We start from the raw sequence: 17,812 nt of genomic DNA on the forward strand, positions 1-17,812 counted from the left end.
TTTAAGATATTTCATCTTAGTAAGATTTCAGTTTTTGCAGTGAAGTGGGGCCCTGTTGGTTAATCCCCACAGGAGCTCAGATGATGGTTCAATTATAACCAGAAACTGACACTCGACTCTCGCTCCCTGTCCCCTCTGTCTACTTTATGGCTTAGTTTGGCTGGTTCAAAACTGTGGGCTGAACAAATACTGTGTTTTCATGAAACAAAACAGTCTCCACAATGGCAAGCTGTTATTTTGGCAAATAAATAAAAACAGGATGCGTGACATGAAAACGCTTAATTTATAGATCCCATTCAGCATTTGTAGGCAGTAAATAAACATTGAATATATATATTTAGTCAAGTTATTGGTTAGTTGATTGACATGAAAATAGTTCTGAATAGTTTTGGTCAGAGTTGGGTGTAACGCGTTACTTTGTAATAATATTAGTTTAGTCGGTAACGGAGTAGTGTAACGCGCTACTTTTATAATTCAGTAATCCCACTACAGTTACTAACATTGCCCCGACACGCGTTACTTCGTTACTTACTAAAATCACTGACAGACAAGAGGGGTTTCCGCCGCAGGTTTATATGTACGTAATCTGCGCGTGCACATCTCCACGTGCAGTGCTGCATAAACATGGCTGAGTCAGCGATAACTTTCATGGGGTGGAGGTATGCCCATTATTTTTGAGTTCGTCCGAAGAATAGACAGGAATGTGACGGTGAGGTGCAAACTGTGTCCAGGCCAGAAGCTGTTATCCACGGCTGGAAACACCACGTGGTCAAACCTCAACAAACACCTGCAAAGAACACATGCTAAGGTGAAGCTACCGCACACGCTATTTGTTGTTTGTTTATATCACGCAGTCTGTTCTTCTTCTCTGTCTTCCGGTTGTTGCCTGTTTTGAATGACGAATACACACTACCGCCGCCTGCTGGTAAGGAGAGTTATTGCCACTCACGCATCATTCGTACGTGCTCGGCTGAAGTCTTTGCGGTGTGTTCCAGTGCGACACATGGCCAAGACGCAGGAGAACACGCCGACGCAACAGCGTCAGCAGAGATATAGGCCTACTGCGCAAAATACAGGAGACAGAGAACAGCCATGCCCATAAAAACATTCAGGAGCTATCTGGATCAGTCTTATGCGACAATGGAAACTGAACTAAAGAGAACATTTGAAACTTTAGCAGTCTGCGTGATCTGCCCTAGAGAGGGGAGGGCCGGCCCTGCGAGTAAAGTAACGAGTAAAGTAACGAGTTACTTTATGTAGAGAGTAACGAAGTAGTGTAATATATTACTTTTTTTTAAAGTAATATGTAATATATTACATTTTTTTAAAGTAATATGTAATATATTACATTTTTGTAGTAACGACCCCATCTCTGGTTTTGGTGCCTCACTTATTTATTTGTCATTATATATGATAGTAGCCTACTCCTTGGGTTTTGGACTAAAAAGCTGCATTTAAATGATATGCGTTTAGCTCTTTGGTCACTGCGAGGTTGGGCACAGGGCCTCGGCCCTCGTGGTAAAAACAGCTAGGCCTACTATGTTTTGTTCTAAGGTTACAATCCCTGCTAGCTTGTGCTGCTTCATTCAGCTGTTATCTGGTTGGTTGCTTGTCAAGGTCAGCTGTAAACAAGATCAAAGATGAAATAATAAGAATCATGAGCGCAGCGCTCAATGATTATTTTGAGCGTTACGTGACATCAAGGTCAGCGCTTCCACTTAGTCAATCTGCACCTGTCTCTCTTTAGAAACAAGTACCATCAATTACTTATTACAATTTCATAGGATTACAACGGAGTGAAGTTCTCCATAATATCAGCTATGAATGCTTCATAGAATAAGTTATAAAGTTTAATACTAAGAAATACTATGTCATTGTGTGTTATTCATTGTATATGCCAATTTGAAATCCTTATTAGGGGAATGGTAAACTAAAGACTAAATAATCACCACTTGGCTTTTTTATTGATTAAATTACGCAGTGATTCAATGTTTGTTGTTCTGACTAACTGCATTTCTACTTCCAAGAAACTGCACAACAACAGGAGGGTCCCAAAAACCAAAAATATTAAAATGAAGTAAAGCGATATATGCAAATCCGGCCATGAAACATTCCACAAACCCACAGCTCATTGTCAAACATGACTTGAAAATCTCTTGACTGCCAAAATACTGGCTACTTCTCGTCCCTCTCTGCTCTTTCTCTCTACAACCTCCTTGATCTTGTGACGGGTGTATGTAATTGTCGGATGGCCCTTTGCTGCAAAACTCTCATATGTGGAGAGTCTGATCGCGCGGTGGAGGTGGGTTGAGTCCGTTCAGTCCAGTCCTCTTAGCCTTCAGGGCAGAGCCAGTAGCTCAGTGATAATTGCGTGATGGAGCCAGTGTTCATATTCATGATAACCCTGAAGCAGGCGTCTCTTCCTGAGAATAGATGTGGGGGTGTTTACAGCAAACTTGTGTACACAGCTATACAGTTTTTTTGCTGCTCGAGTTGCAAATAAAGCATTTCTGAATAATACCCACTGAAGGACAAACATGCTATTATGGTGCCTTAAAATAAGAAGTTAAAAAAAGATTTAAAAGTGATCACAACTATAAGCAGATATTTGATCAGTAGAAACAGGAAGAAGTAATCTGACCTTGTGCTTTTATAAAAGTAATTGTACTGCAATGTAAATATAAATTGATACACTAAACGTGTTTAAAGGTCCCATATCATGCTTTTCTGGTTATTACCCATCCCCTTGTGTGTTATGTAGCTTGTTATGCATGTGAACGGTCTGCAGAGTCACAAACCCTCAAAGTACACCCTGTAGCGAGTAAAACTCTAACACAGAAAATACCTGTCTATGCTGCCCCAGAACGCCTCGTTGGGGATTTCTCTTTTTCCATTGTTTACTTCTTGGGTATAGTGTCGTCTTTTGGGTATAGTTATGTAACGTAACGGCTCCGCAGATTGCTCCAAATGGACCAATCTGAGGAGCAGTTACGTTTGGACCAATCCGCGGACTTCCTCACACACACCTACCACCTAGTACCTATGTTGTAAATGTATTATCTTTTCAATTTACACACGGCATCTATTGCACGTCTGTCCGTCCTGGGAGAGGGATCCCTCCTCTGTTGCTCTCCCTGAGGTTTCTCCCATTTTTCCCTTTAAACTGTGGGTTTTCTCCGGAAGTTTTTCCTTGTACGATGTGAGGGTCTAAGGACAGAGGGTGTCGTATTGTCATACTGATATTCTGTACAAACTGTGAAGTCCCCTGAGACAAATATAACATTTGTGATATTGGGCTATATAAATAAACATTGATTGATTGACACACACACTCGGCGGGACGTTGCGAGGCTCGCTGCTGCGAGGAGCGGGACACTGAGCTGGCTCACTGGTGTGGGGCGGACGAGACAGCGAGACACCGCGGAACTCAGCCTGGGCACACACACAACCTCCCAGCCAGGCTGCGGGTGTGTGTGTGTGTGTGTGTGTGTGTGTGTGTGTGTGTGTGTGTGTGTGTGTCAGTTTCGGGCTAGGTTTAGCTGCGTCTCGCTGACGGCCACTGGGCTCACAGGGAGGGGGGTGGGGGGGTAGGAGCTCCAACAAGCCGTTTATGACAGAGAGTGAATACACATACTATACAGAGATGCTGTATGAGAAACCAATGTGAGTTTGGAAAATTGCACAATATAAATCTATTCTAGTAGACCTCAACAATGGAATTATGATCAGTAGAAATGGCCATGACATGGGACCTTTAAATAAAAATCCTACAAAAGTAACTGAAAGACAAAAGACATTTCATTTTTGGATTTTCTTGGATTTTTCAGAAAAGTGAAGAGGGAAAATGTCTCTGTGTGGGAACTGCATTGTATAAAAGGTTATACGAGTAACCATAGTTTACCAATGTACCAATTATGTGTAGGCCCAAATAATACACCAGTTTTTTATAATTAATGAGTTTACAAAAACTGAAAAATGCCCATCTAATTAATTAAATAGTTGATATTGTGTCGTGTTGACCAACTATCTGTCTCAAACTTCATAAATATTCAGCATTCAATTACGTTTATCGGACATTAAGTGAATAAAAACTAAAATATTTCCATATAAATTCAATCTTTTGAAGTATATTTAAGTGGTAGGCTACTGAAGTACTTACAGGACTTGAGTAAATGTACTTTTGACCACTGACACCAGCCTACAATGAGTTTAGCCACAATTGTCTACACATTGAGGGGTCTAGATGTTTTCAGAGAGCCCTGTTTGATCATTTTTTCTTCGTTTTTTTTTCTTCTCATCAGACGGAGGCACGTGTGAAGTAGTGGCTGCTCACCGATGCTGTAATAAGAATCGTATTGAGGAGCGGTCACAGACGGTCAAGTGTTCCTGTCTGCCGGGGAAGGTGGCGGGAACCACGAGGAACCGACCTTCATGTGTCGACGGTGAGTATTTTAGCAGACAGAAAACAATATTAGTTTTACTATAATGCTGTCCAAAGTTTGCATGGGAAGCCACATAGAAGAAAAATACATGATTCAATTGTTATCATTGAATCAACTAAACACGGAATGCTTTATACAGTCGAATCTGCTATGTTTTCTACAGACACAGAGAGTTGTTGGAATAAAAAAACATAAGTCAGCCTTGTCCCAGATAAGATTAACATTACCTGGGATAATGTCACAATCAAACTCTGCTGCTGACAGACAGCAGAAGGTATCTGCAGGGGTAAGATTTACTCCAACAGTCAAACTGCTGAATGTAGCACACCTCAGGGAGGAGAACAGAAATAAAGAATAACATACAGCAAAGAGGCGCAAAGAAAAGCGGCTGTTGATTACATATGTTCCTTGTAGATATTTCATGTTTTTTCCACCTGCTTTGACAAATGTCTGCAGCGCAGACTCAATCCCTTAAGAAATGGATTTGGTGTTCGGGTCTGACACAACTAAAGCACATATTGGCTTTAGGAAAACCTCACCTGCAGCTTTTATCTTAAATCCTTTTGCAAATACTACTGAAATCTCTGAGCGGACCGGGGGAATAGGAGGCTGCTCGATGTCGGCTCCGACAGTTTCCTTTCCTCTGTCACACATTACAAACCATTTACTGTCTACTTACCCTGTATTTAAGGCAATTTTCTCTCCTGACGGCAGAAATGTGGCGTGCATTAAAGTCACACCTACCTTTCCACTCACTCAATGAAAAAAAAACCTAGTTCCACCCACCGCATTCATTTATAACTGCAATGAATAGAGAAACCACATTGTAATACTCACCAATTCTGCTTTTGTTACAAGTTGTCTAAAGCACATACATGTGACATATACAGAAAATCTACTTACTGACGCATTTAACATGACATCTCATCTGAGAAGCGCCAGTTTGTGCTATCTGGTTTTGCACTCTGTTTGGGTGAAAGGCACCTGCATCACCATTTCTCTTGTCTTTGTTGCCTGTAGCATCCATAGTAATTGGGAAGTGGTGGTGTGAGATGGAGCCTTGCCTGGAGGGGGAGGAATGCAAGACGCTCCCTGACAACTCAGGCTGGATGTGTTACGCCGGCAACAAGATCAAAACCACAAGGGTAAGATAACCTCTCTTGACCGCGGGAAATGAGACGTTATGGCAAAGGAGTGGGCGAGAAAAATGCACAGCGCTCGACACTCGCTGTGGCCTAAACAAAGCAGTATCTGGAACGAATTTCACTGCAGATTGACTTGTTCACAACACATTCTAACCCCTTAATTTCCTCCTGCTTTTTCTCTTGTCAGAACACTCAGCCATACACAACATCAACATATTAACAGATTGCAGAAAGGACTTGAGGGAACGCCTTTGGTGGAAAAGTTAATCAGCAGGTCAGCGTCTTATTTATACCGGGACCTCGTAAGCTAATTAATTCCTCTCAAATGTCTATATTGCTAAGCTTTGTATAAGGGGACACAATTTTAATCCTTTCTGTTATATATTCATAACTTAAATATGCCTTTATTTCTCTTTTCAGCTCTGTCACAGGACCAATTATCACAAAGACAATGAACTTATTGTTGCATTATGAAATGTGAACACTTCTCAGATTAAAGTGTACAAAGCTGTAGAATACATAAAGCACATCCTGCTCAAGGCTTCTGAAAATACTGACGCTTCAAGATGCCCACGGGGAACTTCATCATAACCTTGTAATGAATATATTTTCATCATTTCTTTCAAACTTTGAGATGGAACGTGAATGTCTGTGCATTTGGATTAATATCAGAAGAGCATCTGACGCCTCTCCTCAGATATCAGTAAGTCAGATAATCACTATGAAGCGCCAACACGGAGAGGAATACATCAAAGGACATGGGACGAGCAAGAACAGTAGTCGACAGCCCTCAGGTTTTTCTTTTTTATTGTAAAGGGGAAAAATATTGTACATAAAATTGTTGTCATTTTCTTGTCTACATGAACTTTATGATGGAAAAAGATCACTGAAATACCTGAAGGCATTCTTGATATTCCCTCTTGTTACCCACAAAACCAAACACCGCCAAAGTGTGATGAGTTTAAGGACGTGATATTAAGATAAAACAGAGGCATTGTTAGTAAGACGTTTTACAAATACAGCTTGTGTGTCTTGATTCTGTACAGTTTATCATTTTGTTTGTATGGTTCTTGTATGCCTTTACTCACCTCTTAAAATGGCTGTACCAGTCGAACTTGGTAACATGTCAGCTACACTCGAAATGATTGATTCACCAAAAATGTGATACCAGTAGGTTGTTTTCGATACTTGAAATGCCTTATTTGTGTCAAATCATTCAAATGATGATATTGTAAATATGAAGCCATTAACTGAGATGTGCTGAAGTTTCATTAAAGTCAATGTTCCTGTTACTTTTCTAAGTGCATCACTGCCACTGGTGCTAAATTATACAATACTATGATTACATATTGATGCTAAAATAGCCAAAACACTCATTAAAAATGTAGTTTTAACATTTAAGGAACGATTTTAGGTTTGTCCTATAGTGTGTTAAATAGGTTTTTCTGCATGTAAATGGTCTGCAAAGGCTAAAATCCCAACGTTCCCTTCAGAGGGAGTTTCTCTCCCAAACACCCCCGTCTTGCCTGAAACGCCTCCATTGGACTCCTTTGTTTACCTCCGCAATACAGTGACATCACTATGTTACCCTCACGCTACTATTGGCTTGCGCTCCAACACATCATACTAGATAGGCTAATAGGCAGGAGAACATCTCTTGACCAATCACAACAGAGCCGGCCAGCTAACCAATCAGAGCAGACTGGGCTCTGGTTTCAGACAGAGGGTGAAAAGAGGTGCTGCAGCACAGGCAGTATGAGAAAAATAAATAGCTTTTTGAACATTAAAGCATGTAAACATGTCACAGTAAAGAAACAAAATACAAATATGAAACTGAAAAAGAGCATAGAAGGGCTCCTTTAACAAGAACTTTAATATTAAAGTTGAAGATTAAAACCACTCTCATGTCTGTGTAGTTCCAACCGCTCAGTTTGGCTCGCTCGCATCAACAGCACTTCATTATGCCGAGGAAAATAACTATGGATTGACCCATTAGTGAATTTAACAACTTTAAAAAGAACTGATGATTTAAATTGAACCATTGAACCGTTCATAATGGAAGGCTGATTTACCCAGAAAAAAACTCCCACCTATTTCCAATGTATAGGTCTAAGCGAAAAAGTATTTTTGGGGCCAGGCATCACATGAAGGATCCTTAAGTTGTAACTTCACGGTTTGGACTTGCTTCAAAGCCCAGCAATGTCCGTGGGGTCATGTACAGTATGAGACAGGCATAAAAAGCTAGCCAACTAGCACCTAAAAAACTCACACGTACAATATCATGTGTTCAATTGAACTAAAACAGACTTCTGAAAAGGATTTTTTTTAAATAAACCTCTTTTAAAAAATCCTATTGACTAGCAGGGAATAAATACATCCAGCCTTGTTGCAGAGCCGTACTAAACAGTCATTTATGTGGTAGAGGTAAGATATTAACATATATTCTGTTTGCCTTTAAGGAACACGTTTCCTAGAAAACATGCAGGTAAATGTCCACAAGAGCTAACGTTTTTGTATGAGACTGGCAGTATTGTTTATTGTGTTTAATTATAGCATACTCAAGTGTATTATAGGACTGTAGCTTTATTTAAAAAAAGACACATATGAGAGTGGTCTCAATATTGTAATCTACATCTGGGTTAAACCTTAAACTATTCATTTAATCATAATTACCAAAAACATCCCCCATTTCAGAGCTGCACGTTAGAGCCAGACACCAAGTGTATTAACTGGAGTTGCTGTACACTCAGGTATATAAAGCGAAAAATTATTATACACAGATGAATGGACTCACTCCTTTATTTACAACTCTTTGATGTAGTATCGCAGTGGGATGCCGGCCCGAACTTTCACAGCCTCTGCCGCTCTGGAATTATTCCAGGAGGAATTCTGGGTAACTGCTGGTGCTGTGTGACATCCATCTTCTGGAGAAATGAAAGTTTTTCCTGGACCTTTAACTTATTTCATTATTTCCCACTGTCCACTTATTTTCAGCTTTGTTTCCAAGCACTGTCAGTTAATTTGCAATGCAGAACTTGTACTATTCATTAGATAAATATATGGATGAAATATGCCTAATTTGGTTTTAAAGTATTTATTTCGCTGGATCTGACCAATGATCTGCCAACGTCAAGAAAGCCTGTATAAAGGGCCTCTGTTTAAAATGGCACAGTTTATTTAAGCATTGAAGAGGTTTCTTTTATCACTTTTTCTTGCATCTACCATTGTTCTTGTGAGTGACATTTTAACTTGCGTCAGTTTAACTTATATTAAAAAATGATTTCAACAATGACAGCTCCCATGAGTTCTCAAATTCCTGGTTCCATGTCGGGGAACTCGGTCACACCGTCCTATGCAAACCTTAGGGAGAAAGCCCAAAGCATTATGTTTTCATCCATTATCCAGACAACGCTGCATCTTCAAATGTATTGTTGCTCAACGCCTGGAGAGAGAAATTGGTTACCCTTAGCAAAACCAATGTCTGGGTTCAGTATTTATTCCCATGATGTTCTAGTCTTTGCAAGAACATACATTAAGTCTATTCCACAGGCTATAGAAATATAGGATTTGACGTTAATCTCTGGGAAATCGTTTGGACATTTTGGGAGACAGGAGAATCTGTAGGGGTCACGGAAATAACTACAACATGCTGCTGTAAATCTTTTCCTTTTTTTTTAAACGTTTAAAAACCTTTCACAATTAGTTTGCACAGGCAGCGCTCTTGTGTCTGACAGAATCAAAGTGACGCATGGAGTGCTGAGATTAAATGATATCAAAACCCAGTATGTCTTTTTTTTTTTTTAAAGAAAGACTTATCAAAGAAACACACTGTGAAAAATACGCAAGCAAGTTGATCAGTGCCTAACCTGAACGTGCGAGGGGAGTTTTTCTCTCAATTTAACACATGTTGAGGTTTATTGCATGGCAACTACAGTGAAATTGCATAGTTACTACTTGTCATTATGGCATTTTCATCCCATAAATTACCATACAGTTTGTGAATTTGAATCAGTTAGAAACCAAAATGAAGAGAGACAACCATGTTCTGCTGCAATGAAAATGTGTGGTTGTATTAATGGTTAATACTAAATTAATAGGCATCTGAATGCCAAGTATTCAATGTTTGCTGTTTTTCAGCCGTTGCACATGCTGTCTGTTGGCCTCGACTGGACTGTGAATGTGCAGCATAAACACAGATGCCAAATTACAGAACACTTTCCATCATCCATTGTACTGAAATTCCAACATTTGTCCAAAGGCGCAGCGGCTGCATGAATACATGAAAATGCTGTTTAGGTCGTGCTTTCTTTTGCTTCAGAATATTGCAATGCAAACTAGCCTTTGACATAATGTTTCCTGTCCAACATGGGATTGCTAAACGGGCATAATATGTGCAAGATGGCAGCGAGCAGCATCTCATTTTCTGTCAGTCTTCCGAGTGGCTCTCTAGGCTGCCGCTGTAGGCTCTGATGTCTCACATCAAGCTGCTCAACAGTGAGAAATAAGACACAAGTGATGGTGATGTGCCCTGACTTCTTTTTATGATGCACCAGGGACGTCCTGGGAATTGAGGCTCCTGTGGGTTTGTTCGGAAGACACATTTCATTCAAAACACTCGCACAGTCTAGTCATGCTCCTTTCTCTGCACTTGGAAGTCTCTTCTCCATTCCCATGAACATCATGGTGCAACTTAAAGCAACAGAACTTGATGATAAAGGTGGGGTAGGTAATTCACTTCAGAAACACTTTTTGTTATATTCCATGGAATGCTCTTAACATCCCGATAGCAATGAATAAATGAAATGCTTTGACAATAAATAGATAACAAAATTCATCTGTGGAAGCCGTGGCGCTGTAAAAAGCACGACCAATCATCTGAGCCGGCCCGGCTAAAGTAACTGGATGGCCTACCTGCCTGTCAGCCTTCCATCACTTATCTCGTGCCCTCATTGGTCATGTGCGCGTTCGTGTGTGTTGGAGGAGGGGCTCTGTAAGGAAGTCTGAAGGAAGAGGCAGATTTTTTCCAGTTGTGTACTTTCAAATTCTAGCTCACTCGAGCTGGTTTCTCCATTCTTACCTTTTAAGTGTTGAAATAAATTGTATCAAGAAAACAAATCCCCACACATCGATAATTATCTGCTTGAGAGAAGATCCATGCTCAATATGCCTTGGTGCTCAGATCCATTAGTAGTGTATAAAAGGAAATGCAGGCAAACAGTGGATCTGCGCCGGATTTATGTAGACGAAACGGCAATGTTTGCATATACGGTGCATAAAAAGCATTCAATGTGATAAAAGTCAGTGACTCCTCTTTGCAGTTGTTTTCAGAGGCACTAATCAATTGCAATGATTAAGCAGTCTAATCACACCCTGTAACCGAGAACCGTCTCCACTGGCCCCTGCAGGATTCTGAGATTTTAAAGTCAAGGTAACGCAGACCAAACAAGATTCTAATTAAAGTTGACATCAGGTGCCTCATGCTCCTTTCCCCCCCCTCTTCCTCAGACTTTCATCTAAATGATTCATGCAGAGACCGCCAGGCCTTTCATGCCGTTAGGTCCTCACAAAGGAATAACAACTTGATCACACAACATAGACAGATTTACAATGACACCGGCACAGTGTCTGTTGCACCGACTTATATCAAGTCATGTCAAACCAATGCGGAGGCGCTCAGAAGACATTTTGTGTTTTTGCGGGGACGTTTCTTACAGATATTTGTGCTGACGAATATGAGTGTAAATTAAATCAGAGAGCTAAAATTGGTTTTATAATGCAATCACTCTGCAGCATGAAGACAAAATACAACACAATGTTAAGTTTCCTGTTGTGCTAATTTAAATGTGACCTGCTGTGAACCTGAAGTGATATTTTGGAGAGTGTGTCCTCCATATGTTGAGGGATTGAACGCTGCTACTTTGAAAGAGGACTAGTTTAAGAAACTCATTGTTAGGTAAGAGCATTAGCTAAATGTCTAAGGGAAACACACAATTGAATCCTTCTCTGAAATTGCAGATGATACAGGTAGGCTAAATGATTGCCAAGCAGAAAAATGAATACTTGGAGGCTTTTTTACTTCTTCTTCTTAAAATTGGGAAGAGGATTTATCTCTGTGTGAGAAAGACTGCCTTGAATTAAAGATGAGCTCCCCCTGCCTTTTGTCAAGCCATTGTGAACAACACAGCATAAAATACACAATAACTACAGGTATGCAAAAATAGGTTGGGTATTATACTTCAGCTTTTTGGAGAAGCTGAACACACACTCACCATGACATGACAATGCCTCCAGGCTGAGTTAGTGGGCTGTGCACTGTTATTATTGGTATATTTGAATTGCAGGCTTACAATTCTGTCTCTTAAAAAATGGAGTTGAACTTAGTCCTGCTAAAAAAAAGAACTTCAAGTTTGGTTTCTAATGTCTCAGCCTTGAATATAAACAGGTGTGTACCTTTACATAAAGAACTCCCTGACTATCCGTAAAACATTTTAAGACAGGGATATTATTGTGTTCATTACCAAGAAACTGTCTGCATAAGATTTTAATTTGTTTGTTTCATGGCTGACAAGGACACAATGTGAGCGGCATCCTTTGAGGCGAAGGATGTTAAATGAGCAGCGAGCGACTCATGTCCCATCCTTCTCCCAGACTGTGGTGACTTGCTGTGGGTTATTTTCTTTCTTACTGCTAAGGCCTCATTCTTTACACTTGACTCTAATGGAAACAGACAGTACATCACAATTACCCATAAAAGACACTTTAAAAATAGTTTAGGAAATTAAGCTGGCCTGATCTTAAGGGTGAACACATGGCCCGTGCTGAACTGCACCCTTTGAGGGCATACAAGTGTAGAGGTCTTCACACCTTTATTCTGTTTTCCTCTTAAAAAATGAAAGCATGCTGGTAAGCATTTGAGTTTGCAATGCCTTTAAGAGAGAGAAAAAAAATAGCAGGCTGCTCATCAACATGTAGACCAATTAAATATTCTAGTGTAACAATTACTTTCTAGGCTATGCACACAGACTTGCAAGGAAAATACAGTTTATCTTTCTCATTTACAACCAAGGCAAGGCAAACATCAGCCAAATACTGTTGAAGCAGCAGATGTACTTCTAGCAGGTTAGAAATACGTGTCTATTTTGACCCTGTTAACCTGGATCGCATTCATGCTTTAACCTACTTTCTCCACATTTAAATAGAGACACTGATATCACAATGATATAAGAAAGTAGCGATCAAGACTGTAAAGTCATTCAAATGGTTTCAATACAATGTTAATAGAGTGGAGGAGAAATGTTTACTATCAGTGACAGCATTGTAAGTGGTGATAGGTTTCTTATTGGGAAGTTTAGGGATGCTGCTTTACAAAATTGTTTGTTCACTTTTGGGTAAAATGCAGAAGAAAAGCACCGGATACCCTGCTCTCATACTGTATGAGAACCAAAGGGAGAACTACAGCACTTGTGTACTATGTAAAGTAAACATGAGCTCATAGTAAATACTTTTTCGTGATTACATGATACAAATGTTGAATCCAATAACACACAAATGTTGAAAAAGAATAGCACTAAATGTCAATTTACACATGTGGGACAACATCAGCAACAAGAGTCTTCATGTCCAAACCAACAATAACATGTAATTATCCTACTGCACTCAGCAGCCTATGGAAAAAAGACTTTCAATTATAAATTATACAATCAGTGAAGCCTTACAGGAGTTAACCATAGTCACAAACTATGACCAAATAAAAATTACCAACAAATAAGAGAAGTGCAATGGATGGGCCCACCAAGCAGTACAAGGCCACATAAACAGCAGCATACATAAACATGGCCACAAAGATGTAAACATTACAAACTTCCCAGCGCGTGCAACAACAGTCACACAGCAAGAAACACACCTGGCGCAAGTGCATAGGCCTAGATGCACACGAGAACACACACACATTAACAAGCATGCTCTCATCTGAACAGTGAGTAACAACTTTAGATGAGTTTTGTTATTGTACTCACCTGTCTGCAGCATCATGTGAGGCTTGTGCACCGCGGGGTCCTCCACAGGACTCCAGGTTTAACTTCTCCGCTCATTCATCCTCAAATTAATATAAATTCAGCCCGCTGATTTCCTGAAAGTTTTCAATCATTTAAACCCAAAAAAGGCTCTTCAGGAGACAGGAGCATCAGAGATTATTTTTCACACACCTGATTAAAGGAAGAAAAACCTGGTTGATCCAACACGAGCGTTTAAACATCATGCACGCTGGGCTTAATTAGTCGGTGAAGCAAATTCGTGGGTGCGTTTGTTTTGGGTCACTTAGCACGCTGGCCGGGTGGTGCACTCAATGACATGCTTATTTAAGATAGATCATCCTCTTGTTAAACAAGACGAGGCAAAATAATGCTAACCCTAGCCCAATGTAGAGGTACTTGTGATTAAAAGTACTTAAAACAACAAGTAGGGCTTTGCAATCACAATTGTGCATGGCTAATGGGATTAAATGACATTCAAACTACTTCAACCCTGATAGTGGATTGATAGACTCAAAACCCTTTGAGTGAAGTGGTATGAAGGCCAATCCTTAGAAGAGTATAATGGAACCATACAACGTGTTAATGCTATTGATGCGAATGTCCACAGATTGTTTAATTTGTTTAATCAGTACAAAAACCTCAGTTTTAAAGAAGATTTAGTAAAAGATGGTGAACTCAGTGACTTCTTTGAGTCTCCGTTCGTTGCCTGGCAACCTTGGTACAAGACTACAGTAGTAAAAATAAATAGTCCTGCACATGACATGAACCCCCATAAAACCATACGTTGACAGATAAAGATTAATATTTAAAGTGCAAACATTAGAATGGAAAGCAAACAAATGTAGGCTATTCAACAAAATGTCAGACAATACATTTAGGAATTATTTATCTTTCTTTTGTATTTATTTATTTAGGAAGGGTCAGGGTCGTCCCTGGCCAACTTGAGGCCCCACGCAAAGACGTTTTTTAAAAACCCATTAACATGCATCCGACACAAAATCACATACCTAGGAATGATAAAAGCGAATATGCACGGACAGTATGAAAAACAATGATATGAACCTTACTCCACTGTTTTACAGATTTGGATGTTCCTTAGTTCTGTCGGCTGGTAGTTTTAAATATAATTCAAATTATGTATATGGGGTGTTAATAAGTGAAACTAAAACAATATTTTACTTACTTAATGTTAATCTCCTCATGTCAAACAAAGTTTAGTTTAGTTTATTTATTTATAGTGTCGTGGACAGTCCCCATCGATGAACTGTCACAAAAACAGTAAATGGAGCAGCTTTAGCCGACATGGCTAATTTCCAGCTGTTGTCCCCGGCCAGATGGCAATAGACACCCTTAAAATCACAATATATCAACAGCATTAGTTATAAAAAAATATAAAATAAAATAAAAAGGAGGAAAGACAAGTAGATACCGGTGTGAGGATACAAGAGAACAATAAACAACACACGTTACTACATACAGTACATGTCACACATCACAATCACATAACAGAAACAAGGGGCAACATCCATGATCACAACATGTAACACAACATGTAACACTCACGCCATACTCAACACAGACTAGTGTGTGCAGGTGTAGTTCTCAGTGAACCATGTTTTTAAGTGAGCTGTGAAGGTGGTATGTGTATGTATGTCTTTGATTTGAGTGGGTAGAGTTCCAGTTTTGTATTGCTGCGACCGAGAATGATGACTGACCAAAAGTACTCTTCCTGAATGGGACTGATAGGTCGCCACGTGTGGATCTTCTAGTGGTCAGTCTGGTGTTGTTGAGTAACCAATGAGTTAAGAGGTGGAGGGGCTGTATTGTGCAGGATTTTGTACACCAGAACGATGTTCCTGTACTTTATTAAATGTTCCCAACTCAGGATGTTATGCTTGTTGAGGATGGTACAGTGATGGGAGCGGTTAGGTTTCTGGTCCAGTACTTTGAGGGTTTGTTTGTACAGGGTTGCTAGTGGCTTCAGTGTGGAGCTGTTAGTTTTCCCCCAGCTTGTGAGACAGTATGTTAGATGTGACGTGATCATTGCATTCATGTATAATTGGGCAGAATTCAAGTGACTTTAGTTTGGCTGTTCTGATAAACATTGCAATAAAACCTTGATCTTTACAGGCCATTCCGTTTTATATCCTACCTTTACTTTTATTAAGGGAAATCAGAATAACTATTTCGCTCAAGATATGCCAGTTTGTATGAAAAACATGAAATGATTTTTAACAAAAACAGGTTAAATGTAAAGTTATAATTGGTTACGGGAGGTAGATTTTCCCATTTTTCACCCAGTATCAGAAATAAAAGAAAAACCTTTAAATAATAAATCAAATCATATGAAAAACCTTAAAAAACATTTTAAATGATTCTCAGTGCAGTTTTGCCAATGTCTCTCGCCTCCCTGTACAGAAGTGTCTCTTTCATTAGTGTCACATGCAGCCATAAGGCATGGATGCATATGAATACATAACACGCAGCTGATAACATTAATATAATCCAATTAATGTTTGTTCGTTAGAGTGTTATTGGTTAGCTTCCTGTTTTAATGAAGCAACACTTTTTTTATTTCTTTACACGATAATTTGTATACATAATGCCAAAGCAACTAGATGAAACCCCTCAGCCATGACCAAACTACTCTCAGTCTATTGCTCTGAGTCGCCTATAGTTGCCTGCAGTAAAAAAAAGGCTAATTTGGTTCACACACACACACACACACTCACACACACACACACACACACACACACACACACACACACACACACACACACACACACATAGATAGAGAGAGCAAGAGACAAGGAGAATTGTGTTTACATTTTATTACAAGTGTCAACTCCATATGAGGAAAAAGTTGTTAAAGTGGAATTGAACAGTGTTTCCATTATATTTTTCATGTGCCCCAGGACAGTTTATTTTCTATTAGGGAAAATGAACTACTGTCCCCAATAGACAGTCACCAGAGAGGGAAGGGTCTCTGCAACATATCACCTGCAAACTGATATCAAATAAGCTGCCACAAAATGTGTTATTTGTCACTGGTTTGGAGTTAGAGACTCATATCTAATCAAATCGTTCAAACTTTTCTCTAAATGTGTGTTGTTTCGGTCTTATTTTGTGGATAAAATGAGGAAAAATGTGAACGTATGTGCCCTATTGTGCTTATTTTCAGGTTCAGTGTAACATAGTGATGTCAGTCTGTTATGGAAGTTTACAAAGCAGTCTACTCCGGGGGTTCAGACACGGGGGGATTGTGTGGGAGAGAAACCCCTGTGGAGGGAACGACAGGATTTTAGCATTTGGAGACCATTTACATCCACACAAACCTATATACAGTAGAACACTGCAGGAAGGAAAAACCCCAAAAAGCATAATAGGGCCCCTTTAATCATCTGCCTCATCTGTAAAACATTGTTCTTATTCCATTGCAAAGAGAATCTCATAACTCCAACCTTAATTATCTCGCTGCTTTCAGTTCAAATGTAGGAGTACATTTCTGTATTTGAAGTCATGTATTATGACAGGTACTCAGGGTTTCTTCTCAATACGTACAGATTAACAGAGATAACGCTCTTTTGACTGGATTTAAGGTTATTTTAAAGTTAAAAGCTAATCAAGCAGCGTGGAAAGGTTTCTTAAACTTTTGTCAGAACCTCCTTAAATGTGTATAAATCACAGAGTTTATCTCAGACACATCTAAAAGTCATCTTAAAAAAGGTCACATCAACTCCTTTGAAAATGAAAGTTGTGAGTGCTGCGGGTATTATATATAATATTGGCACTCATTTGAGGGTGCGTGCTGTCATCGTTGACATAAACCCCAGTGGGGCATAACATATTTTTACCTTAAAAGAAAAGTTCCCAAAAGTTTGTTCTTGTTGAGAATTTTATAAACAAAATCTCTTATTTTAACAAGTAAAGGTTACAGACAATATACAAATATGACAGTATGTACAGTACACACACAGGAATAACAAATTAGTTCAATGTTTGTGAAAAAGTAATCACTGTGTAAGGATGGTACTTATATGGAAGTCACACATCAAGGTTTCCCTTTCAATTTCATCTTTTCTGCAGCTTCTGTAAAGTCAGTAAGCAGATTTAGTTATTTTCTTTCCAAAGCTGTTTTGTCCAGATCTACTTAGATTTTATTACCAGTCGGGGAATCTTGGGACCTTCAACT

The 17,812-nt window shown here is 39.4% G+C and overlaps 1 protein-coding gene across 2 annotated transcripts in view; it reads left to right on the forward strand.

Annotated features, from left to right (window-relative positions):
• LOC117543070 (chemokine-like protein TAFA-1) overlaps positions 1 to 6,879 on the forward strand; it is a 34,268-nt gene extending 27,389 nt beyond the window's left edge. For both annotated transcript variants that reach the window (XM_034211118.1, XM_034211117.1), the window contains exons 3-6: positions 4,302 to 4,442; positions 5,463 to 5,587; positions 5,775 to 5,861; positions 6,008 to 6,879. In XM_034211118.1, the coding sequence (XP_034067009.1) occupies positions 4,302 to 4,442; positions 5,463 to 5,587; positions 5,775 to 5,807 (299 nt within the window). In that variant the 3' untranslated portion in view covers positions 5,808 to 5,861; positions 6,008 to 6,879. The remainder of the gene's footprint in view (positions 1 to 4,301; positions 4,443 to 5,462; positions 5,588 to 5,774; positions 5,862 to 6,007) is intronic.
• The last annotated feature ends 10,933 nt before the right edge of the window (positions 6,880 to 17,812 follow it).

This window comes from Gymnodraco acuticeps, unplaced genomic scaffold (assembly GCF_902827175.1).
Source record: "Gymnodraco acuticeps unplaced genomic scaffold, fGymAcu1.1, whole genome shotgun sequence".
In the NCBI taxonomy this organism is placed as follows: domain Eukaryota; kingdom Metazoa; phylum Chordata; class Actinopteri; order Perciformes; family Bathydraconidae; genus Gymnodraco; species Gymnodraco acuticeps.